The sequence below is a fragment of the Trematomus bernacchii genome, unplaced genomic scaffold (assembly GCF_902827165.1).
Source record: "Trematomus bernacchii unplaced genomic scaffold, fTreBer1.1, whole genome shotgun sequence".
NCBI classification, from domain to species: Eukaryota; Metazoa; Chordata; class Actinopteri; order Perciformes; family Nototheniidae; genus Trematomus; species Trematomus bernacchii.
In genome coordinates, this window is record NW_022987564.1 from 8,437,112 (window position 1) to 8,463,349 (window position 26,238).

General features: G+C 40.2%; 2 protein-coding genes and 5 non-coding genes across 8 annotated transcripts; 1 reads left to right on the forward strand and 6 right to left on the reverse strand.

Annotated features, from left to right (window-relative positions):
* The first annotated feature begins 1,214 nt into the window (after positions 1 to 1,214).
* Positions 1,215 to 16,384, forward strand: fam83hb (family with sequence similarity 83 member Hb). 2 transcript variants are annotated; one of them, XM_034124640.1, is made up of 8 exons: positions 1,215 to 1,470; positions 6,866 to 7,059; positions 7,177 to 7,509; positions 10,320 to 10,484; positions 10,623 to 10,747; positions 10,838 to 11,392; positions 11,538 to 13,836; positions 14,782 to 16,384. In XM_034124640.1, the coding sequence occupies exons 2-8, from the start codon at positions 6,937 to 6,939 to the stop codon at positions 14,800 to 14,802; spliced, it is 3,621 nt and encodes a 1,206-aa protein (XP_033980531.1). In that variant the 5' UTR covers positions 1,215 to 1,470; positions 6,866 to 6,936; the 3' UTR covers positions 14,803 to 16,384. The 2 variants fall into 2 exon arrangements, with proteins under 2 accessions (XP_033980531.1, XP_033980530.1); XM_034124639.1 differs by lacking the exon at positions 14,782 to 16,384 and having other exon boundaries at positions 11,538 to 13,905.
* An 80-nt stretch (positions 16,385 to 16,464) lies between these two features.
* On the reverse strand, positions 16,465 to 18,998 carry si:ch211-199g17.9 (uncharacterized protein LOC108180085 homolog). Its single transcript, XM_034124494.1, has 5 exons — positions 18,941 to 18,998; positions 18,725 to 18,779; positions 17,877 to 17,966; positions 17,730 to 17,793; positions 16,465 to 17,629 (listed from the first exon to the last, which is right to left on the reverse strand). Exons 1-5 carry the CDS (start codon positions 18,996 to 18,998, stop codon positions 17,411 to 17,413), a joined length of 486 nt encoding a protein of 161 aa, XP_033980385.1. The 3' UTR covers positions 16,465 to 17,410.
* Positions 18,999 to 19,737: 739 nt separating this feature from the next.
* Positions 19,738 to 19,869, reverse strand: LOC117478494. Its single transcript, XR_004555458.1, has one exon. It is a non-coding gene; the product is annotated as a U8 small nucleolar RNA (small nucleolar RNA).
* Positions 19,870 to 20,409: 540 nt separating this feature from the next.
* LOC117478486 lies at positions 20,410 to 20,541 on the reverse strand. The gene has a single exon (XR_004555450.1). It is a non-coding gene; the product is annotated as a U8 small nucleolar RNA (small nucleolar RNA).
* Positions 20,542 to 21,085: 544 nt separating this feature from the next.
* LOC117478489 lies at positions 21,086 to 21,217 on the reverse strand. Its single transcript, XR_004555453.1, has one exon. It is a non-coding gene; the product is annotated as a U8 small nucleolar RNA (small nucleolar RNA).
* A 540-nt stretch (positions 21,218 to 21,757) lies between these two features.
* On the reverse strand, positions 21,758 to 21,889 carry LOC117478491. Its single transcript, XR_004555455.1, has one exon. It is a non-coding gene; the product is annotated as a U8 small nucleolar RNA (small nucleolar RNA).
* A 540-nt stretch (positions 21,890 to 22,429) lies between these two features.
* Positions 22,430 to 22,561, reverse strand: LOC117478493. The gene has a single exon (XR_004555457.1). It is a non-coding gene; the product is annotated as a U8 small nucleolar RNA (small nucleolar RNA).
* Between the last annotated feature and the right edge of the window lie 3,677 nt (positions 22,562 to 26,238).

Sequence of the window (26,238 nt, forward strand, 5' to 3'; positions counted from 1 at the left end):
AGAAGAACCAGTCAAATCCAACACCTTCAAACTATGTTTAAATTTGTATATACACGAATAGCGTCACTGGAATCTAATGATTACCTGCACTGTCACTTTATGGCCTTCAGAAAAACAATCTTCTAAATTCCAGCCCATGTTAAAGAAGGAGAAACTGAGCGCTGTAGCCTGTAGCAGAGAGAGAACTGTTAAAGACTGCTGATTCAGTGTTTTGCCACGGAAAAAAACAGCAGGTGAGTAATTCATACAGTTTCTGTAGAGAACATGGCCTGCAAAACAACAAAAAACAAGTTAGTCTAAATAACTAAAAAGAGGCTAATTAATACAGGATATTAGTAAATGTTCAAATGTGGTACCACAAAGAGAGAAGCGCATACAGTCACCAAACAGTAATGTTGAATGAATAAATATGTTATTTTCCTGTCTGATCATTTACACAAAGCATCGCTCATGGCAATATTCAGACACATTAACCAACAGCAAACCCAGACATGTCAGCGTGTTAGCCAACACTCATCTAACAGCACAATACAGAAATATCAACTAGGGAAATAGTACTTTTATCTGGTAACTAATAGCTACCAGTGCATTAAGGTTAACAATACAAACTATAATCAATAAATATATTGCAAATAAGACAGTATGGATCCTTTTAAAGAAGAACCACCAGTAGTGTGTAAAGGAAGATATAAAATACATTATATATAAATACATTCAAATGATCCCTACCTTAATCAGCTGCAACATTTAAGTGGTTAACACAATAATAGCTGCATAATTAAAATAATATATAAATATAAATCTATCTTGAATAGGCCTATGTTTACTTTTGGTAGACATATTTTACATTGTATTGTACATTGATAGAACTTTTACATAGATTACATATTAAATGTAGGACTTTTACCCCTAACAGAGTTGTTCTACAGTGGGATAAAAACAGTTTTAGATATGAACTTCTTCTTCCACTGCAAAGATAACTAGACAAGAGCAAAACAATGCCAAGACCGGGCAAACACTGTAAATAGTACAAGGAACAAGGCTGGCACAAACTGGCCTCGAAAAACTTCTGTTTTGTAGTGAAACAATTATCATCAGCAATGACATAAAGGTCAACACTTTTGAAATACTCCACTGGGAGTGAACTTCCAATGGTCTTCGGCTGCCTGGGAGGAGTCTCCCGGGGGGGGGGAGAGCCTGCAGGAGCGGCCGCTGCTTCCTCATTCACCTCGCTGTCTATGCGGAGTGGCGGCGACTCTGGAGGACCTCAGCCCGCCGAGAGAAGCACTCAGCCGGGCCTGGAGTCTGTGGAGAGTCGGTGTTGCTGGTCGGCAGCGGAGGGTGCACACCGGGGGGTTTGGGTGTAGTTTTAGCCTGATCTGAGGAATTTGACACATTTCACCGGGGAGAGCGATACCCGTTGGTACGAAGAGAGGAAAGGAGACAAGTTCTGCAGCCAAGTTATAGGAGGTAGGGAGTGGAAATTAAAGCGGAGTTTGAAGTTGCAAAATGGGACAAAGAACCAGTTGTACAGATGCTCTATTCTATTCTGTTATATACTATTGTGTCCTGTTAAATTATATTTTAGTATTATATATGTATACTTTTAACTCTATTCTGTCCTGTGTTATATTATAAAAATGTCTTACTACTTGATTAAGTTTTATTATATTCTAATATCTTGCTTTAGACCTACTGTATGTGTTCTTTTCAGTTTTATCATCCTTTAACTAACTTATCCTAATTATTTCCTATTTTTCTATTCTATTGAAAGGTGTCCAGGTCCTGTCCTTGTTTAATATATCCTAACTGGTATCATAGTTATTTTCCATTCATTACTCAATCTATGTGGGTGGATTCAAAAAGTGAAATGCGGGTCACTTTCCTCACCAGCAGCAGTCTGAAGGATTAAGTCATCGAGGTAGCTGCTGCCATTGCAAAACCTGAACAGTATTGTTATTATAGTCCAAGCACACAAGAAGGCTCCGCGTTGGCTGGCACTAAATACTGCTCTCTCTCCTGTCCTTTGAAGACATTATTGAAAGAGAAAAAAGCTACATTTAGTCAGACTGTGTGGATCTTTTGTAGGGAACGGAAGGTGATAATAAATGATGTTTGAATAGACAGGGACACTTTAACAAGCATGTCTAATGCTTTGGTTGCACAATGTTATGTAAGGATTGCATTGCATGTCATCGGGCTAACTTGACATCCCTCTAATTTAAAGATAATTGCTGAGATAATACAAGGTCGTTTGCAACTATACAGACTGTTCTGTTGAACAATACGCCTTCCACAGGTTGTCACCTGCATACTTTGATCTGTCCTATAGGCTCTCATTGTATCTTTATTGCAGACACAAAATCAATTGTGTGGGCAGCTTTGACTCACACAAGCCATTGATTCAAACTTCACCTCCACAGGCTGTTCCTCCATTCATTCAATGTGACTCACTGGATCGGAAAAATCCAACATGTGTTTATAATTTGAGGGGAACAGTTTGTAGTGCTGGCATCTCCACATGATTGTGTCCTTCTTTTTATAGTTTTCATCTTCTTACACTAGCCATATGGCCAGAGCAGAAGGCCATTCATAGCTTTGTTTGCATTGTATGTGTTACAAGGGTTCATTGTCTGTGGTTATCACTCATGTATGCACAATAACGCGCTTCTGTGAGTAGAGAAGGAGCAGAGTAGGACATTTTTCATGCATTTATTGTTGGGTTTTCCACTCAAGAGGACTGCAGACATTAAGGCAGTTGGAACATTTGACGAGGACCTGTTTTTCTAGCAGTGCTGCTATGTAACACAGTTTAAAAATTAGGGATAGGTGCCGCCATTTTTCCTATACATTCTTCTGACCTTGAGCTGTCTTTTTGTGGCATTCAACATTAGCACTGACGTGTGATGATACACAGAGAGACAAGATGTGCTCTGTGTTTGCTCTTATCTATGTTAATCTGCCCAAAGAGGCGTTAAAAGATCCTGACAGGACGTTACTGGCTCTTCTCTCTTAACCTGTTTTCAGGTATTCGTTTCTCACTCCATTCACACAGAATTATCGCACAAAATGACTGGATCAGAGAGGTATGCCGGATCAATCATAGTGTTTGTTTAGTGAGGAGTGTTCAGATGTGTGCGAGACAAGAGAGAAAACACAAAATATTATTTAGAGTTTGTCCTTTCAGACTCGTTTATCTGGTTCACATGTTGAGACAAATAACTTTTTCTCTCGCTCAGCTCTTAATGTCTCTTCCTCTTCCCGGGGCAGGAATGCTGTGAATGAGCAGTTTTCTCGCTAAGTGAGCAAACGTTGGGCATCTGAATATTGGGTTTATCCGCCATGAGGAGCTGCAGTCGGTTTGTGCCCGCCCCTGTGGTGGTTTAGTGTTTCAAACTGCCTTTGTTATTGGTGCATTTAGAGCAAGCTCGTCCTTGTGTGGCTAACAGAAAGCCTTGAAACTGAGGGAGGAACAGAGGGAGAGATAGATCTCTCTCATCATGTCTCTACTGTTTGATGCATACTGCAGTTACTATAACAACAAACAAAGCAGTGGTATTTGTTTGAATATTGGACCCGTCAGCCAGGTGAGGTGGAGGACGGCGGCCATGTCTCTTTTTCAATGTATTTTTTTCCCGTTGGTTCGTCTGCATTGACCCGTGGTCCAGAGGGTGAATAAGAAACCCCCGGGCTCTGTTTAGTGCTAGTGTTCTCTTCAGGCAGATCATATTCACCTCAGGGTCCATTTGCCCTGCTATTTCTCTATGGTAGAGTGTTTTAACCTTCAACAATTTAGAACTCTTTCAACTCATTCTTCAAGTAAAGAGCTGAATATTACCTATGGAGCTGCGAGATTAGTTGATGCATCGACTGCTGGATCTTGCTGAATGCTGCTGTGATGATAAACTCAATATCTTTAGGTCTTGGACTGTTGATCAGAAAGCAAACACAAAAATAAAGCCGTATAATGATAATAGTTATTTCACTCTTTAGGTTTTGGAAACTGGAATGCAGCAACACGTTAAACGATGATTTCACAATTTGCAAATCACTTGCAGTGTTGTTTTTTGGCCGTTGCTATGTTGCCACATCGGGGAATTTTCTGAGGTTAAAACGTTATGACGAGCACAGGCAGGTGCACATCTCTTTCTTTATGGCTGTTATCACAAGTCCTCAGGTATGCATGCTTAATGCTGCCTCATTAGATTCACTTAAACACAGATCAAGCCTCAGGCTGCTTCATGATTTAAAACATTGAGCAAAACAAGACACATGAAAGTAGTTTAGACTCTTCCATTTTAGAAACTTGGCATTAGTAAAGCTATCCTATTCAAGCAGTTTGTGCGTCTAATGTGCCTCCCTGTCCACTATGGAAGTTTTAATGTGAACAGGAAAGAGACATTTTTGTGGTTAAAACCCAGAAAGGAAACAGGATGTCAGCCATTTTACCAGCAGATGAATCATCAGAGAGAGGCATCTTGCAAGTTATCCCCAGGCCAGGCCGGGCGACCCAGTGACTCACTAGGCTCTGAATAAACCGGCTTCTCCCTATGATTACGGGTTATGCCATAGGGACGTTTTCCATCACCACCAATCTCTTTAAGTTGTGTGGAAGTTCATAGGAAATACGTCACACACTCTTCTAACAGGTAAACCCTTCCAAAGCATCGACTCACCCTTCAACTCAGACCCCAGGTCACACACACCCTGATCATGAACCCAGGCTGTCAGTCAAACATAGTTGCTAAGACGTTTCTGTAGTGATTTATCCACACAGTGTAAAACACTTCCTGTTTTGAACACATTTTGCGATGTGCAGAAGGAAAACTTGTATTGTTTGAGATTGACGAAGTATTGAACCAGCTTTCTTCCAATATTGGAACTGTTTAAGTGGTTGTAAACATAAAAGTCTATGGAGCCCGGAAGTGGCTAAAGGAGAGATAAAAACAGTCAAATCATTCCAATATTTTGGTAAATTTCTGCGCTCTCTGGCTTACATCTCCAGCATCAGATGGCCCTACAGTCCGCAGCTCTCAGGAACATTTTAAAGATCAATGAGGGTTGTCCTGGATGGCTCAGCTGATGGTGCATAACACGTGGTTGTGTTTAGCATCCGGCATTCAAACTGTTTAGTGAACCTTTACTTTATCTTTCCAAGCACATACAGTAAACGACAAAATAATTAACAGAATTTAAGTAATAATGGAAAAACCCTCACTAAACCAAGCCGGTCAAACCTGCTTTTGTTATTAAAGCTGAAACACATAGTTAATTCATAAAAAAATGTATCTGCAACTTTTTTGATGATACAATAATCTTTTTCCTTGTTTCATCTTCCCAGCTGTGAGGATGTGATAGTGAACCAATCATCTTTAGGTTACTCAGACACAAGCTTTTTAATGTTGAAATAATGAATCTATAGCTGAGCCCTATTTATTATTATTTGTATGATTATTATAATGTCCTTCCTTGTTGTATTGTTGTTGTAAGCTTCCAGTTTGCCTGGTTTAGTTGTCTCTAGCTTTTGTAAATTGTTTTTGGATACTGTCTTTTTGTCCTTTTGGGCTTGGAGTGAGAAATTGTAATCCATTTATCTGCAGATAAAATAATTTAAATAAGGTTGAACTTTGATCTCAAGGTTAGTTGATCCTCAAAGTGAATCCCAAACGTTTCCACCGTCTCTTTCTCAAGTCAAAAAAAGAATTAAGAAATGTAACAATGTTCCTTTCATACACGTAGATTAAGTGAGATCAAGTCATAGCACAGCTAATAGCGTACTCATCGTTCTCTAAATTAATGAATGTGTTACGACTGAACCTGATTTTTCAGGATGAGTTCTGAGTAACAACTTGAAGCATGACGCACCAGCAGGAAGATTTGCTGAGCTATGAGAGAACCTGTCTGTACACCTCAAAATGCCTTTCCCACCTCTTCCCTACACCTCCCTTTTCTCTAACTTCACTTTGTTCTTTCTCTCCCTCCCTTTTTATTTTCCATATCCTGTTGTTTTTATATTACTGCACAGTTTTTTTTATATAAACCAGATTGAAAAGTAAGTTAATAATCTGTGCTATTAGTATGTTACGTTGAATTAAACGTTAAATAAACAGTGCATGATGCCATTAATGACAACTTTATAAATGGGGTATATTGTGAACAGCATAACACATGAAATGGTGATGCATTGGTATTAAATAGGTTGCAAACAATATCTCAGTTTTTTTTATTATTAATATGGCCTAAGGTCATCCAGTCAATTATTATATGACAAAACACTTCGAACAATTATTTCAAGTGTAGGGGAGAGTGCCACACCTAAATAAACAAAATTATCCATAGACTGCACTCATTTGCCCGTCTTAAAAATGGAGACGTGGCCTTTGGATAAAAAATAAATAATTGTGCAGATCTGTCACAAATGTTAAAATCTGTATATTATAAGCATGTGGTATTGTGTGGGGAGAAGTTGTGTAAACATGGAAGGTGAACTCGGTAAACCTACTGCACAGGCCTTTGCCTCCACAACAATAGACTCTTTGTGTCGGAGGTTACTGGTAATCTGTCTTGTGAATCCTGACACAAATTGTTCTTCCTCTCACCACCCTGAGGAATATTTATATCAATTAGAAGTAGTATAACACAAATGGATGTTTGATGTGTTATCCAGTTGCAACTGTGACTGAACACTTGGAAAATAGTTCATCTAAATGCTTTAAGATTCTTAGAAACCTTAGAATTTTTTTCTTCTTTCAAACCCTTAAATGAACTGTACAAGCGCCTGAATAAATAAACCATTTTACATAATGTTTTTTAATTTAACAACGCAATTCTGTCTTACACTGACCTTTTTGTTCTTTCTGCACAGGTTCAAATTCCCTCTCCCTTATCCCTTGCGACCCTAGCCCTGACCTTTGACCCGCCCCTCTCTCTCCAATCATGGCACACCGATCCCAATCTTCATCGATTGGGGAAAACCCCCTCGACCCAAATTTCCTGCCCCCACATTACCGTGAGGAGTATCGCCTGGCTATTGATGCTTTGATAGAGAATGACGTACAGGTAACCCTGCAGCTTTCTAGGTTTTTTACGTGTGATTGTAAATAATATTTATCTAAAACTCTCTAAGAAGAATACATTGTATTTAACGACATAATGAATTTGGCTTTGTCACTGCAGGGTTACCATGAGTTCCTCCAGTCTGCGGATGTGGTTGGTTTCTTGGCACAGCAGGAGATTGATCTGATCAAATCCACGATCCACATGCCGAACCAGACCTCCGGCGTGCCCGAGCTGACGTACCCTGAAGGAGCTCTGGAAGAAGACGGCTCCTCCGACACGTACTGGCCGATGCAGTCCGACCTGGCCGCCCCGGGGCTGGATCTGGGCTGGCCGCTGCCCCAGCAAAGCTTCATGGGGCCCACAGAGGTCACCACTCTAGTGAACCCCTCCGACCCAGACATGCCGAGCATCAAGGAGCAGGCCAGAAGACTCATCAAGAATGCACGCCAAGTAAGTTAAACTTGTAAATCCGGTTTGCTTTCAGCTGGAACTTAGGATGCGATCAAAGATTTCAATGTTCGTACATTTTTGAGTGTGCAACAACAAACATGCAAAATATGCTTTTGTATCTGACACACCCTACTTTTTCAAAGGTAATCTAAAAGTAGATTGGTGGGAATAAACTATGATGTAATTTAAAGGTCCCATGTCATGCTTTACCGGTTATTACCCGTCCCCTTGTGTGTTATGAAGGTTTTTATGCATGTAAACGGTCTGCAAAGTCACAAACCCTCAAAGTACACCATGTACCCTGAAAATACCTGTCTATGCTGCCCCAGAACGCCTCGTTGGAGACGTCTCTTTTTCTTCCTGGGTACAGTGACGTGCCCATACCCAAATGGTATGTAGATATTTTACAGTAAATTAGAATAAAAGTACAACTAAATACTGTGACTTTACAGTTGCCATGCCCATGGAATTACAGTGATATAGCAGTACAGAGCTGTGGTATTATGGTACCTTGCTGTACATAAATTACAGTAATTACCTGTATTTTCACACTATTACTGTAGAAGTAATGCAACACAGTAGCCAGTAATTTACTGTAAATATACAAATGTAAATAATACGATAATATATTGTAAATTTGACTAGTTAACTGGGATTTTACCATAACTACACAATTCAATCAGCTCAATCAACAAAGAAAAATAAAGAAAATGCCCATTTTAACTTTTTATTACTCCATTGAAGTGCAAAGTACATTTCACAGTGTCTTGGACATGTTGTTACGGCCCCAACCTCTACTCCGCGGTAGTGGCTCGTGCTGAGACCCGCAACATGAAAGAATACACCCAATAACCGGTACTTGGTAATGAGCATTTATTGATAATCAGCCGTTTGCTCACACAAGCGAAACGGCAAACAAAAAGAGGTCTGGGGGACTGGCCAAAAGGAACAAACAGAAGGAGGGAACCCGAGCCAGCCACACCACGGGCCGTAGGACCCAGAGCTCCCCCCTAACCAGAAATCAATTATAAACCCTATGGGAAACAAAATAAAGCAGCAAAAACTGGACTACCAGGTCCTCCAGGCTAAACATAAACACATCTGCAAAAATATGGCCTACAGCTCAAAATGGAAAAGAGGTATTCTAAGGAGAATGTCTCCCAGCGTCAGGATAGGCGTGACATCCTTCTCCTCCAGCTTCTCAGTCTTTATATATACACGGCTGAGTGGAATTTGGAACACCTGGGCAGAGGCGGAGCCAGGGGCAGACCAGGTGCACCTGGGCAGAGGCGGAGCCAGGTGCACCTGGGCAGCAGGGAGACAGAAAAGAAAACAAGGAGGGGAGCACGTAACATGTCTACACAGACATCCACTCGAAGTCAACCATTTTTCTGAAGAATGTGCTGACATGGGGGTTTAAATTGCCATGCCTCTTTTTGGCTTTCGAGCCCGTCTCAGGATTAATGCCCAGGAAGCACCTGAAAACAATAAGCCAAGACAACAATTTCATATTTGACATAGATTTATATGTTGCATCGTTTATTTGAAGGCAGATGCAGCGGTGCCCCTTTCAATTTAAGTAAAACCTGCACCAAAGAAAGAAATTAGTATTTTTAAAGCCAAGCAAGAGCGATAAAAGCAAGAAAATCACTTAATTTGTTGTGTTATCACAGAGGATGGTCTGAATACAGTATTTTCTATGAAATAATACAGTAACATGTTGTGAAATCCTGGTAATCATTTATCCTGTACATTCACAGTAATTAACTGTGCCTGTATTGATTTCACTGTGAAATTCAGAATTACAGTATTATATTGTGGACATTACAGGTAAAGACTGTAAAGTGGTAAAACAGTAATTTATTGTAAAATATTACAGCTAAATATTGTGAAATCATGGTAATATTTTACAGTGTAGTATACCTCAACAATGGAATTATGATCAGTAGAAATGGCCATGACATGGGACCTTTAATTAACACACCACATAAATCTAGTATCTTCTTTCTCTCGAATCAAAGTTTATCCCCCTTGAAAAAATGTAAGATAGGGCTGCCAAGAAATGGTGTATGTGAGGGTTGTGTTATCTCACTGTTAGTTTTATCTGCAACTGTCATATTTGCCACCACTCCCTTTTAGATGAATTTATAACAGGTTGGCCTTATGTAAGATTAAAATAAAGTTAACACTGTACATACCAAAAGCAGTCAAACCTGTTTGACTGGGCCGTGTCGTTATCTGTCCTCCATTTTTATCTTTTAGAGTTACTCACTATTGTTCAGGCAGAAAAGTGTTTGAACATTCAGATTGAGGTTAGGTGACAGGAGTCATTCATCTTTCTATGACATGTCTGTTATGTACATTTAATTGGGAATGACGTACGGTGTATTGCTGATACACTGCATGTAGTTAAATAGCCATTATGTCTATTTGAGAGGCGTTATTTTACTATATGAATACATTGTATTTTACATGTGTACATACTCAAATGTAATGAATTCTTGCTGTTCTGAGTTTGTATCTTCATGGTGGATTGCACTTATTGTATAATGATTCGGATAAAAGTGTCAGCTAAATCAAATGTAAGGTAAATAACGTTAGAACAAAGTTTAGTCTTGACATCCAACTCATTTATCACACTGTCAGGAGAAATGTTTAAACAGTATGTTAAAAGTACCATAAAAGTGATCATATAATGTGCAGTCCTCTTTCCTCAGAGCATAATGTTCTATGCTTTATCTTGCTGATAAAGACCCTCTCAAACTGACCAAACCTCATTTTGTATTTTTTTGTTTTTGCTTCTTCTTCAGGTTATTGCGATCGTGATGGACACGTTCACAGATGTTGACCTGTTTGCGGACCTCTTGGATGCAACAGCACGGCACGTTCCAGTTTACCTTCTACTGGATGAGCAGGAATCTCATCACTTTATCACTATGGTCTTAAACTGCAAAGTCAACTTGGATCACCACCCTGTGAGTTTGCCTTTTTTTATTTTCTCAAAAGAGTCTGAAGAGTTGGCTATCATTTAGCATTTATTTTGTTATTTACAACATGTAACTTCCATCACGGCTTGCATGTGTAAATAACATGATTGGAATTTGTTTTTACAGATGTTGTGCGTCAGGACGGTGGCAGGTATAACCTATTATTCCCGCACGGGGAAATCATTCAAGGGGCAGGTGAAAGATCGTTTCCTTTTGGCTGACTGCAAAGCTGTACTGAGTGGCAACTACAGGTGAGTCATTTAATTATGTTTATTATGTTTGTTGTACATTTATTCTGTAAATGCAAGTACTTTTATTGACTCTATTGTCTTATTTCTTAGTTTCATGTGGTCCTATGAGAAGATCCACCGCTGCATCGCCCACCTCTTCCTCGGGGAACTGGTGTCCACCTTCGATGAAGAGTTTAGAATTCTCTTCGCTCAGTCAGAGCCGCTGGTCATTGACCCATCCAATGGAGCACTTGCTCTTTCTGACAGCAGCAGCACAAGCAGTTACTTAGGCAACCAGTTTGGTTTGAAGAGGACCCAGTCTTTGCGCACCCCCGTAGGTTACCGCAGGCAGCCTGAGATTGCCCCTGCCTTCCCCTATGGCGAGTCTGATCGTAATGCCGCACTTCCTTTCCGAAGGAACGATCCATTTCGTCACACTGTTGAACCTGGGGCAGGAGTTACAATTGGAAAGTATTCCCAGCAACAGTTTCGTCTGCAGCATTCGTTCCTGGAGCAGGGAAGGTCCATAGTTTCCAGGCAGATGGATACGAGTAGCAGTGCCTTCCAGAGGCACAGCTATGCTGAAGGAACCCAGGAAAACTACTCATCTTCAAGGCAATACATGAAGACCAGAGTCATGAATAATCTGGATGAGACAGACCACAGGTAGTTAACCATTTAATCCCTACAAATGTTTGGAAACTGTGAATTATTCATAATTATCTATCACTAATGTATGTTAGTAAGTGTCTTAACAAATTACAATACATTTTTCATCAAATAATTAAAAACAACAATATTTTCTTTACAGGGAGCACACCCAAAGTAGCCATTACTACAAGGAAGGGCCTGGCTCGGGCTCTGGTCATGGTCACTACGAAAGACTTCGGGGTCCCTCTCCACAACTCTCCATTGACCAGTATTCAAATTCAAGCTTTCGCTCAGATCGGGAGCAACAACCTGGAAACTACGGCAGAGAGTACTTTTCATCTGATGATTTGAAAGGACCTGAGGGCCACCAGGCCCCGCCGGTAGCTGGGAGGTATGCAGGAGATTCAAGCAGGAGGCCAACGGTAGGTCATGCGTATGCCTGCCAGAGCTCACCCACACAGCCCCTCCACCCTCCAGAGAAGAAACCTTATGCCAAAGAATCTGAACAAGAGGCTGGTGAAGATGCAGATGCCAAGCAAGGCATGAGGAGTTGGAGAATCCACTCCTATCTTAACACCTGTGAGGATGGTGGCGAAGAAGGTCTGACACAACCTTTGGGTCCTGATGCATTTGAAGATCCTCCACCTCAGAAATCCTCTGCTGACAATCCCGCTTCCCGCTATGGACTGAAGGAGCCACCAAATGTTCCCAACAAACCCAAAGCAGAATTCACGAAACCACGCTATGGAAAGCCCATCTTACCCGATAGCAACAGCAGAGAATCTTCCCTGACAACAACTAAGGATCTGTATTCGTCTAGCAGGGACCTAAGGCCATCTGTACTTGAGAAGGAAACAGAGAGAGGTGCAGCAAGGGAGGTCGGTGTGGATGTGGGAGGGAAAGACGCTCCTGATCGCTTCCTTTCCAAACATGAATCATTCCATTCACGTAACAACCCACTGATTCAACGTAGCTCACGTCTGCGTTCTTCGCTTATCTTTTCCTCTTCCAAGGTAGAGATGCATAGTGGTAGCCTTGGCCTCAAAACAGCCACAGAGGAAGACGAGGAGTTGGACTCAGGGCGCACTTCCTCGATTGTGGCCCAGATCCTAGAGAAGAGGAGGACATTGACTCGTGAGCCTTTTGAGTGGAGAAAGAAGGCTGAGGAGAGAGAGAAGGAGAAAGGAAAGGAGAAAGAGAAAGAAGAGAACGAGCGACTGCAAAAAGAAAACGAGACTCGATTGACAGATGAGCTCAAAGCAAAAGAGGAACTTCGGAAAAAGAACGAAGAGGTAAAGACGACAACAGCAGAGAAATTTGAAGTCTCCTCCTCATCATCATCATCATCATCTATGAACATGAATGACCCCGCCAGTCGACTGCAGTATTTCAAAGAACTGGCTGCCAAGAGAAAAGCGTCAAAAATGGAAACGGAGTTGTCACTTAAAGCCCCACAGCCTGTTGAGAAAAAGCCAGACCTTTCTGATAAACCTCCCATAAAACCTCCAATGACTCCAAGGATCCCAACTGTCTCAGTTAGTTCAGCAGAACCTGTACCAAAGAAGACAGACCTTTCTTCAAAGATAGCAGAGCTCACTCGCAGAACTTCCTTTAGTTCTGTGAAACCACCTATCTTGAAACCTTCGGCGAACCTCGTGAAGCCTTCGGAGACAACTCAACCTCTTAAAGATGATAATGCGTCAGATGGTCAAAAGAAGGATATATTCAAGAAGCCCTTTCCCTCACCTAATATCTTCAGGAGAGATCCGTTGAAGCTCAAAGTAGTCGGTCCTCGTCGCATCTCCTGTGGTGAAGACCTTCTGACCACAGACGCTACGGACGCAGAGAAGAGTGAAATGAAAAAGAGTCGCTCTCATAGTTCTTCAACTCTGCCACGTGCCGATTCAAAAGAAGGAATGCAAAAAGGAATGGGGTCTACTACATCCATCAACACACTTGGTGATGGAAAGGGTGATGGGAAGACACTTGACTTCTTGAAGAAGCAGACTCAGAGGCTAAAGGGATTCCTGGGGCCCAAGGACAAAGAAAAGAGATCTTCCGGAGATGAAAAGAGCATGAGCACGGTGAAAGAGCTCACTGAAGAATTCAACAAAAAGCAGAGTTCATTGGTTAAAGAAAAAGTATCAGCCACTACCGACCAAACCACAACCAATCACAAGACATCGACCATCACATCGGTTACATCTCGATACCAGTCCCCCAGCAGCTCTGTTATATTCAGCAGCAACCTACGAGATGACACTAAAGTCATCCTGGAGCAGATCTCAGCCAACAGCCAGAAGAACCGACTGGAAAGAGAAGAAACAGGAGGCGTCGAGGACAATTCCATAAAAAATAACAGATTTCTGCGTCCGGTCAGCAACATCCAGGAGCGAGAGGGATTACTCAAGAGGATGGAGAGTATGAGGAAGGAGAAGAAGGTCTACAGCCGCTTTGAGGTAGTCTATCACTGTCATGAGGATGTTTGCAGAGTGGAGGGGAAAGAAATGTGAACAAAAAGAAAAGTAGTTTTAGGTGTAATAAATGTAATGTAGTCACGAGTTAGTGTAATCAATGGTTTTAAGAAATCTCATTCTAAGCCATAATGTTTGGGAATTAGGACTTTTTTGAGTTTATTCAGTAAATATAGAAATTAGGGATGCTCCGATCGCCAATTTTGGGGCCGATCGCCGGAATCAGTATCGGCCGATACCGATCCGATCGAGTGGGCGGGGCCTATGGGGATCTTCCATTTAAAGTGATGTTTAAAACTCAGTTAATGGGGCTCATTCACTGGCGCTTCCACAAACAACCAACATAATTATTACATTCAAATGAAGTACATTATTCAAGTTTACATTAACTTTGGATAATCACACGGGAGTAATTAGCGGAAGCGCTCTCTTTTCCTCTCTCTTTCCTGACAGCCTGTCAGTATCGTCTCATGCAGCTCACTGATCCAGTAATAAGTGACCCGACAGTGAAGAATAAACATATTTATAACTAGTTTAGCTTGTTCCAGAGGTAGATAAAATAGCTAAGTGTGTTAGGTCTAACTCTTGTGTGTTTTGCTCCGCTCACCGGTCCGTCACAGCGGGCGGAGCTGCAGGATTTCTGCTTCACACACACGTTGCATACCGCTATTTTATTGTCTTTTTCGGACACCTTAAAATACTGCCAGACTGGTGAAGCCATTTTGTATCGTCGGCCGATCGATCGGAGCATCCCTAATATAAATTGAAATGTTTCTTATAAATGCAGATAAACAATTGTGTTTTTATATATGTTCTACATAATTATAGAAATATGAGGACTCATAATATTGACAGTAGAGAGGGAGAGCACAGTCAGGTGAAAGACATACACTGTTGAATTAAATGTTAACCCTGTTGTTCTGTCAACAGATGGGGAATACCCTGGGATAACGAAAGATGGAGGAATCACCTTTTATATGGAAACTATTTATGCAAGATGATCAAAAAGACGCATTGCCCATATATGCCAACGACTCTATCAAAGTACCTCTTCGGCTCAACACTGCAGCCTTTCCTGGATTTTAATACAACGTAATAAAACTTGAAAAGACACTATATAAAAATGCTGAAAACAAACTTAAGTCATTGGGTTTGGAATGTGCCTTTGTGCCAAGACATGGTACTACTTTGACCTTATATGGTGACTGAGAGAAAGAAGAGGGACTCTACTCGCATTGTGGTTGCCATGGGCTAATGTTTCACCCAACAGAAAAAGGTAGGGCAATTCACCTACAACTGAACTTGTATCAACGTGACTGAGGGAGTACGAGAGAAATATAGAACATATTGCACCTGAGGGTTGATATAAAAAGGAATGTCAGAACGTGGCGGGATACAGTATTACGCCATGTGTACTATGCTGTACCAGTGCTGTGTGTTTCTACAAGTGTCTGTGCAGCTGAAACTGAATTGGAGAAAGCGTTCTTGTGGATTCACCGTGTGCCAATGGCCCACTGTGGGCATCACTAACGTTAGGATTATATTATTAATGCTGGAACAGAAACAACAATGAGAAAATGAAGGGGAATAAACATGAGATGAATTGATGAAGGGGGACATTTTAAGGGCAAATCTGAGATTATAGAGAAAGCAGAAGCAATCCAAATTAATGTTTGTTTATAATAACTATTCTAATGTTAAGGCAGAGTTTAAATAGAAAGGAAAGCCTGTAGTGAACTTTAGGTGTGTATCCTTCGATTAAGGCGTGGACCTGCTTCTCAGGGTTAAACGTGACAGATAACCATTGAGAGAGGCCAACACATTCATGGTCGACAAGTGGAGTTAAAAAATATAAGTGTACTATTCTTGGTCTGTAAATAAAGGTGTTAAGCATTTGTAGTTGCACTGAACGACTGTAAAAAGCAAAACAAAAAGACACAACTCTGTTTCTCTATCATTTAACATTTGAGTTAGTCATCAGGAAACAAAGAGGAACAACTAGCTACACTTTGCAGGACTGGAGCAGGGCCATGCCTCCTTATATAAGTCATTTAACTTCAGAGACCTACGCCCTACGCAGGACTGCAAACTCCTTTGTTGGTGCGTAAACACTAGTGCACCAAAGATGTAGTTATACGGTACAGTTCCCAGGCTGCTCAACAGGTCATGTGTTTATACAGAACATCAAAAGCATTGAGGATGAATTGATTCATGGATAATAATGGATAATAATTCTGGGGTTACACTGTTTTTTTTTAAGGAGGGGTTATACTGTACATATTTATATAAAAAAGAACTTATTGATAATCTATATAACAAATTAGAAATTGTTATATCACCCTAAAGTGCCTTCTGTTTTTCATTAATATGCAAGTATGTGGTCTTGGCTGTAAATACTAATTAGCATTAAGTAGGGGGGCTCAGTTGCACAGTAATGTGTTGTTGTTTAAAAAAATCAAACAACCTCAGATAGTATTACATTGTAATTGAAATACTGTTCAAAAGTATTTTATTAAAACTGAAATTGAACGTGGCTGTGTGCACATATATACATGTGTGTGTGTTTATTGTAGTGACTTGTATTGTTTTCATGTATAGGCTCTTTTAAGATTTATAAAATGAACCCATTTAACAACATTACAACATGTTAAAACGTTACATTTCTTCAGTATATGAACACTTTTATATATTATATCAATACATACTATTTAGATAAGATGAACATACAGGATACTGGAATCTGAAAAACAATAACCAGTCACACTATGAACACTATTTCAAGTTTCAGAACACATCAAAACAAGCCCGTCTCACAGAACAATTCATATCAAAAAGTTCAAGAAGCCAAGGAACAAACAGTTTGAAGTTGTAGGTGTTTGCACTATGGCTCTGGCAGGATCCTGCAACACTTGAATAGATTAAACCCAGGAAGTGACATTTATTAGATTTAAGGCTTTTACCTGACACAAAGCAATAAAAGTGCATCTAACAGGGAGTAAAACAAGGTACCTCTGATTCTTTCAAAATACCCATAATCGCACCGTTTTACTCCCCCTGAGTCTCTGCAGCTGTGGTCGCTCGCTGCTTGTGTTTCTCCATCTCTTCCAGCTCCTCTTGGAGGCGATGAAGCTGAGCCAACTTCATTTGTTCTGTGAAAATCACAGACCATCGGAGGTGTTGGAAATGGAACATTGTCACGGTCTGTTTATTTTTGAAAGTCATTTTCTCCTTGTCTTGTCTTCCTGTCTGTGTTTCCCCTCCTGTCTGATTGTCTTATGTTCACCTGTTGCCTGTGTGTCACCTGTTGCCTGTGTGTCACCTCCCCTCCCCTGTGTCTTCTCTTGTGATTCCCTTCTGTGTATTCAGTCTTGCTTTCCCTTGTGTTCCTCGTCCGTTCGTCGTCCCTGTCCCCATGGTTTGGTTCCTTATTTCACATCATTCCCATGGTTGTTCCTGTTGCCCTTGTCTGCCCTCCTGCGTCCTTCTAGTTTTGTTTGCTTGCTACTTTCCTTTTGTTCTACTTCTCCTGCTTCTTCAGTTTTTGTAACCAGCTTCTAAGTTAATAAAAGCTTGCCTTATGTTTACATTCCCATACCTGCCTCCCCTGCTCTTGGGTCCGTATTACTACCAAACCCTGACAAACATAAACACTAAAGTCATGCATGTAAAGGATCAATAGTTTATGGGCATGAGTTAAGAGAGGACACTTACCGGCTGCCAACAGCTGACTTCTTCTATTCTCAGCACTTGTGATTTCATCTGAGAGCCTTTCTGGAGACTAAGTAACAGTTTGAAGGTTTGTCATTATACTGTTTTGAAGATGTGAGAAAGTATATCAAATGTTGTACTCGTGTTTATACAACATAAGTCTAACTCACAAAGACAGAGTGCAGATTCTTATGCTGCTCTATCAGATGCAGAAGTTGGTTTTCAAACTTCATCCTGCAATAACAAGGCTGACATTATTGAATCCACATTTTCAAGTATTTTTTCATTCAAGTTATCCTTGCACTGTAAGTCGTTACCGCTGCTTCCGGTGTTTAAGCTTGAATTCCTGGACTTCACATCTGTACTGTTCCAGAAGTTCCTCACTTTTCCTGTTCTGATTTAACTGCCTGCAAAACACACACGATGTAACACTTGGTTCAAGATAAACATATCATAAAGTAAGAAACTGAACTTCTTAAAATGAGAAAATACTTTTCTGTCGTAAGTATTTCATTTAGTATACAGAAATCAGCTCTGCCATGTGATTAGTCCATATGTATTTATTGAATTACTAGAAAACAAGCTATATTGTTATGTCCTTATCAAGACAGAAGATATCACCTAGCCCTACAGAATACATCTGTACATCAAATGTACAATTAGAGAAGTGAAAGGTTGACGATAAAACAAAGACCCAGAAAGGAATCAAACTCCGAAGCCTTAACACTCCACATCTTCCTTAGAGCCTTACGAAAACTGCTAATCAAATCAATATATAGAAGGGAGTAGAAATGTATGATTGAAAAGGTATGAAGGTACACAAACTGGAATTCTTTGTACATCAACTTGGCAACTAGATAAATAGATATCAATATAAGCCAATAGGAAACGAGTCAAAACATTACTTATATTTTTGTTTACAGTTATGGAAGGGCTCAGAAAAACAAATCCAACACGTCCTAATAAATACAGAAAATACAGCCATCAGAGAATTTCTCGAAGATAATAAATATCCAGGATTCTGATGAGTTGCTGCCATCTAGTGTTACATATCACCAACAGCAGTTTCACAAAATGGAGAAATGAAAATGTTAAAGCGAAACTCAAAGCAGAACTCTTTATAGTTGCATTTCTATATATGTATTCTGGTTGGTGCTGAGCTCACCTGACCGAGTCCTGCTCAGACTCCGCACTCTGGAACTGAAGCTTCCTGCACAGCTCTGGAGAACAATCAGCTTAGTTCAATGTATTGTCTTTGTTTTAACATGACAGATTGTTTCCAGACAGTCAGTCAGCCAACACATTAACACTACATGCCAACAAATGCTCATACTAATTGGGATATAATCAAATACACATGTACACTTGTTTGTCTGCGTACCTTCTTTTTCTTTAAGGATTCCTTCCAGTTGGTAAGCTTCAGTTTGTACTGTAAACATTACATGTTACTTGTTAGTTAAACAACGACAATGGTTAGTAATGATATATAATAAACAACATAATATATGGTACATGAGACATACATAGTTGCAAATAAGATAGCAAATACATGTATTTTCTACTTATATTTTAGCAACAGCTACAATAGCTTTATTGGATACAGATCAAATATAATTATTATGAATGGTGTCTTACAAGATGCCAGTTCTCGATGCAACAAGTCATTGATGCATTTCATCTCCTTGATTTCCTTTTCCAGGATTATTTTACCTTTGAAAGAAACACAGTGTGACTAAAACATGACAACTGTTCAGAAGTTAAAATGTGGGGAAATGTAAAAAGTATTTTTTATCTCAAAGATGATTGTTTCTGAAAAAAAACAAAATAAGTTCTCAACATTTTCCTTGTTCACAAGCAAAGTCACTGCCCCTTCTGCAAGGGAGATGCTATCGAACACATTGAGCTACACATTGAATGGATTACTCAGACAATTAGTTTATATATTATTATAGTTTTGTTATGCAAATATGAATGGAATTGTTTTTTTTCAAAACCCGTACTGACATGAAATGCAGTATATCCAAGACAAAAGAGTGGAAATCATTTGTAACATATGTTTCATATTTGTTTTTTTCTGTGCACATGAATCGTTAAGAAATAGCGATATTTGCCAACAAACCTGCCAGCCAGTTTCATCACTACAAAGACTCTGGTATAGCTGTTTTCATTCACATGTGTGTCAGAATGGTCTAAGAAGGTGTTGCAGTTCCCTCTAAGATGGAGACATTAACCATATCTCATGGCTCTCCATTCATCATGTTCTGAAACTCCTTATTAGGAGTAACAGGTAAGGATGTACCTCACTGAAGATACCGGTGTAATGATATGAGAAACATTAAGATCAGTACGTACAGCTGTCTTACTAGCGGTGCACATTCACAAATCTTTCTCACAATCTCAAACAAATGGATACGAAAGACAGAAACTTCTATTAAAACAGGTCTTGATCTTTGATTAAATATTCTCAGGAAATAATCTTCTCTAAATTCATCCGAATTGATTGTTTGACACAAATTTCCTTCAGTTATTGTGTCCACTATTTAAGTTAACTTTACAGTTGTTCAGTTGCACTGCTAATATTACTGAATTGAATATGATATGAACTATAAATGAAAAATGTAGTTTAACTGTAGTCAAGGGTTGTGAAGTTGTATCTTAAAGTTATGAGTTCATTCTGCAAAGGGTAACTGACTGTGTAAATCAACTAAATGTTTTTATTCAAGGCCTCATTAATGTATGTCTTGAATAAAACACAGTGTATCCAAAACTAACATCTATATATTATTATCCACTGAGGATGATTGAAGTTACTATTCTCAAATAACTTAATAAATATGTATTCACATGTATGTCAGAATGGTCTTAGAGGGTGTTGCAGTTCCCTCTAAGATGGAGATATTAATCATACCTCATGGCTCTCCATTCATCATGTTCTGAAACTCCTTATTAGGAGTAACAGGTAAGGATGTACCTTACTGAAGATACCAGTTTCATGATATGAGAAACTTTAAGATCAGTACATACAGCCGTCTTACTAGCGGTGCACATTCACAAATCTTTCTCTCAATCTCAAATTGGGGTGTCGTAAAGTTTTCACATTGTTCGATCAGTTAATCTCTATAGGAAATGATTCACAGTGGTTATGTGATAATGTGTAAGTGATTATGATCTAACTGAAGAAAAGGCATAACTCACTATAAAGTGTAATTTCACAAAGACTACGAAAAATATCAAGATGTTCACTACACCTCCTGCTCTCGCTAAATTTGAAAATGACATTTGCCCTGAACAGAAAAATTATGAGTATAATTAAAGAACTCATCCTATATCTTTTTCCAATTTCCAATTGGCTTTTATCTCTGGATAACATTCATTTTTGTGATGTTATGAACTGAATATAATATGAACTATCCATAAAACGTACTTAATGTCTTCACTGAAGGCTTTGTTAAGTTACATGCATCTCAAATGAAACAATAGTGTAGCTTACCTAGACATTTTTTATTAGATTTGTATTCACAATCGTGTCAGAATGGTCTTAGAGGGTGTTACAGTTCCCTCTAAGATGGAGATATTAATCATATCTCATGGCTCTCCATTCATCATGTTCTGAAACTCCTAATTAGGAGTAACAGGTAAGGATGTACCTCACTGAAGACACCGGTGTCATGATATGAGAAACATTAAGATCAGTACGTACAGCCGTCTTACTAGCGGTGCACCGTCACAAATCTTTCTCACTTTCTCAAACTAATGCATACGAAAGACAGAAACTTCTATTAAAACAGGTCTTGATCTTTGATTAAATATTCTCAGGAAATAATCTTCTCTAAATTCATCCGAATTGATTGTTTGACACAAATTTCCTTCAGTTATTGTGTCCACTATTTAAGTTAACTTTACAGTTGTTCAGTTGCACTGCTAATATTACTGAATTGAATATGATATAAACTATAAATGAAAAATGTAGTTTAACTGTAGTCAAGGGTTGTGAAGTTGTATGTTAAAGTTATGAGTTCATTCTGCAAAGGGTAACTGACTGTTTAAATCCACTAAATGTTTTTATTCAAGGCCTCATTAATGTATGTCTTGAATAAAACACAGTGTATCCAAAACTAACATCTATATATTATTATCCACTGAGGATGATTGAAGTTACTATACTCAAATAACTTAATACATATGTATTCACATGTATGTCAGAATGGTCTTAGTGGGTGTTGCAGTTCCCTCTAAGATGGAGATATTAATCATATCTCATGGCTCTCCATTCATCATGTTCTGAAACTCCTAATTAGGAGTAACAGGTAAGGATGTACCTCACTGAAGACACCGGTGTCATGATATGAGAAACATTAAGATCAGTACGTACAGCCGTCTTACTAGCGGTGCACCGTCACAAATCTTTCTCACTTTCTCAAACTAATGCATACGAAAGACAGAAACTTCTATTAAAACAGGTCTTGATCTTTGATTAAATATTCTCAGGAAATAATCTTCTCTAAATTCATCCGAATTGATTGTTTGACACAAATTTCCTTCAGTTATTGTGTCCACTATTTAAGTTAACTTTACAGTTGTTCAGTTGCACTGCTAATATTACTGAATTGAATATGATATGAACTATAAATGAAAAATGTAGTTTAACTGTAGTCAAGGGTTGTGAAGTTGTATCTTAAAGTTATGAGTTCATTCTGCAAAGGGTAACTGACTGTTTAAATCCACTAAATGTTTTTATTCAAGGCCTCATTAATGTATGTCTTGAATAAAACACAGTGTATCCAAAACTAACATCTATATATTATTATCCACTGAGGATGATTGAAGTTACTATACTCAAATAACTTAATAAATATGTATTCACATGTATGTCAGAATGGTCTTAGAGGGTGTTGCAGTTCCCTCTAAGATGAAGATATTAATCACATCTCATGGCTCTCCATTCATCATGTTCTGAAACTCCTTATTAGGAGTAACAGGTAAGGATGTACCTCACTGAAGATACCGGTGTCATGATATGAGAAACATTAAGATCAGTACGACGACCTCAGTCTTACAGTAGCGTGGCCTAGCAACAGCTAAAGCCTGGTAGGCTACTGCATGCTATTTAGCTTAAGCTAGTTGGTAGCAAAATGCCTCCGTTCTCTACAGATGACTTCCACAAACTTCTACAGAAGATGGCTGTGTTGGAAATGAAAATGCAACAGTTGGAAGTTAACGTGGAAGTGAATGGACTATGTTGTGGGAATAACACCACTTTACCAGTGTAGCAAAATAATGGAAAAGGGTATGCTAACTCACAGCTAGTTAGCAGCTACAAGGTTTCCAAGGAACAGGAGGGCTGTGTACTGAGTAATAAATCTACAAGTGGTAGTCCTCCCTGGAACTCTCTGGGTGCAAAGCCTAAGAGTAAATGAATTCCATGGGATTTGGGAGGACGAATAACAGGCAGAGCCCAGCGCTCTGAAATCTGTGATGCGACCGGCTGGCCTGCATTGTTATCACCCAGGAAGAGTGCCTCTTCAACCCCTATTCATACTAGGAAACAGCCATGGACAGCTGCTAAAGGGAGAACTACAAACAATCCTCCTAAACCACCAAGTGTGCCAATCCAGAACAGATACGCTCCGCTGACCGAGAACCGGAGATCTCTTTCTGATGACCTGGATAACCTGTCCTCTTCACACAGCAGGGTAAGGACCAATAGCTACTCCAAAAGTAAAAGGCTAGAGGGAAAGCTAACGACTGGGCCTGAAACTCTGATTGTGGGTGACTCTGCTGTAAGAGATGTAAAAGGTCTGTGTAATAAGAACAACACCAAAGTACTCTGTTTTCCCAAGGATATGGTCTCCGACTTGGCTGAGAAGATCCTGCATATTGGGGCTGAACATCCGACTGTGAAGAATGTGGTACTACATATTGGAACAAATGATGTTGTGAAACAACAGTCAGAAGCGCTGAAAGAAGACTTTAAATGTCTGTTGGAAACTGTCAGCTCTCTAAATGCAGAGGTGTTCATCAGTGGCCCTCTACCGCCAGTCAGAAGAGGAGTGGAGAGATTCAGCATACTGTTTGCATTGAACACGTGGCTTTCAACTGCCTGCACTGACCATTCTGTCAATTTTATTGACAATTTTAAATTTTTCTGGGATTGCAGACATCTTTTTAAGGCAGATGGAGTTTGCCTGAACAAGTCAGGAGTGAAATTGTTTATCTCTAACATATTCAACTGCCTGCATCAGCAATCTGTTCCCTCTGCCAAGGACAAGCGGCAAGAGGAATCAAAACAGGAGAAAGACACAACACATCACGCAGAAAACCCTGAAGAAGTATCACTGCACCCGCCTGAGGAATGTTCTGATTATGGGAGACCTATGACACAAATGGAGGAGTCTCCACTGCCCGTCACCCCCCCCTGCCTTTGAGGATACTCTTCATTCATCCCCCAGCTCTCTCTACTCTCCGCTCACCCTTTCACCCTCGCCCTCCCCCCTGGAGTTCGATGACCGCATGAAGGCGATATGCAGGGTTGGCAGCATGTCCTTTACCCCCGCCCCTCAACGACGCCCACCAAAATCACCGAAGACAAGCCTACGTCAACCACCTCCCCCCCCCTGGCAGCATGTCCTTTACCCCCGCCCTTCCACAACGCCCACCAAAATCACCGAAGCAGAGACGCGCAGCATCTCCCCCGTCTTCATCACCGTGCCTACGTCAACCACCTCCCCTCCCTTCAAGAAAGCATCTGCAGTCTCCGAAGCCTGATAAGGATGTGTGTGTACAAAACGCAACAAACTCTTACTGATATGTGCTGGGTCCAGGCTCAAGGGCATATGGCACTCTCAACTCTTTCCAGCACATGCCGGGGCCCTGCCTGCCAGTAGTTTTGCCGATATCTGTGTTGATAGGTAATAGATTAAGAGCGGTAAATCAGCTTAGAAACAGGAAGTGCTCAAACGTTTGTGTGAGGTTATCAAATTTAGCAGTGATTCCATGTCAGCCACAGCTTGTCACAATTTTTTTTACTGATAGTGTATTTAACAAACTTAAACTAGCTTTATTAAATGTCAGGTCTTTGGCAGGAAAAACATTTTTAATCAATGATTTTATCACTGAGCACAATCTCGATTTTATGTTTTTAACGGAAACTTGGATTGAACAAAATAACAGTGCAGCTGTTCTTATCGAATCAACCCCTCCCAACTTTAGTTTTATGAGTCAGGAAAGAATGCATAAGAAAGGGGGTGGAGTTGCTATTTTGTTCAATGATTCCATTCAATGCAGGCAGACATCTTATGGGGACTTTGCTTCTTTTGAATATGTGGCCCTTCAGCTGAAATGCTCCTCTCGAGCTCTGTTCCTAAATATCTATAGACCACCCAAATACTGTGCAAGCTTTTTTGATGATTTTACTGAACTGCTGTCTATAGTGTGTATTGACTTTGACCGTCTAGTCCAGGGGTAGCCAACACGGTGCCCGCGGGCACTTGGTCGCCCGCAGAGGCAACGTGAGTCGCCCGCGGGGCATGTTCTAAAAATAGCTCGCCAAGCAAATCCAAAATGTATAAAATACACAAAACAAAAAAGGAAATGTAATTAAAAGAATCTACCCTATGCATAAACGAAACCTAAATCATAGCGAACTCTATCTACTTACTACAACTCTATATCTATCTAACACCCCTCCTCCCCCCACCCCCAAAATTAATATCTACCAATCACGTTCTTGCTTGATTTGCGGGACCAGCGTTGCAGTCTGGAAGAAAAGCAATGTGGCACCTCCCCGCTGATTTTCCTTCTGGCAGAATCTACACAACACATCAGCCCCATTGAACAGCCTATCATGCCAGCCTATACAACACATGGGGGGCAGAGTTTTACTCTGTGTGTTGCAACTTGCATATCTTTATTGCACTTGACGCCCACAGACGCATGGCGTAATTTCCACCTGGGACAGGGGGGAAATGTCCCCCCCACTTTTCGAAATCCCGTTTGTGTCCCCCCACTTTAAAAATGTTTATTATTTTTTTTTAACGCAAGCCGTCGATCGCCACGGAGGAGCTCACAGCCTGTGAGCGAGCGAGACAGAGCGAGCGAGAGAGCTAGGGAGGGAGGGAGGGAGAGGGGGAGAGAGAGGGGGAGAGAGAGAGCGAGAGAGCTGGGGGGGGAGGGAGGGAGGGAGAGAGAGAGAGCTAGGGAGAGCATACCTTTATCTATTTAATATAGATAAAGTAAGAAATCATTCCAATGTGTACTATAGGACAGAAAAAAAAATCAAAAAACAGTTTGAAAGGGGAGTGATTAGTAAAATAAGTATACATAAAAAGAAAAAATGCTAACTAGGTAACATAAGATAAGAATAAACCAGTTTAAATGATTTGTTATTGGTTGTGATCATATTCTAAAGATGTTTGGATTATTGAAAAGTATACAGCTCTCTTTCATCTGAGTGTTGAGAGCTGTATCCATCAATTCATGTTGTGCTCAAAGTGCTCCAGATTGATGCATTTAACTTCAACATTAAAAAATAATCTTCCTGGGGGTGCATGTCCCCCGACCCCCCTAGAGGAGGTGAGGACCCCCCTGGAGGAGGTGAGGCCCGTCCACCCCCAAATAAAGCAGGTTAAAATAATTAGATTGCATACATGTTCTTTTAGTAAACACTGCAAATGGGTCCCA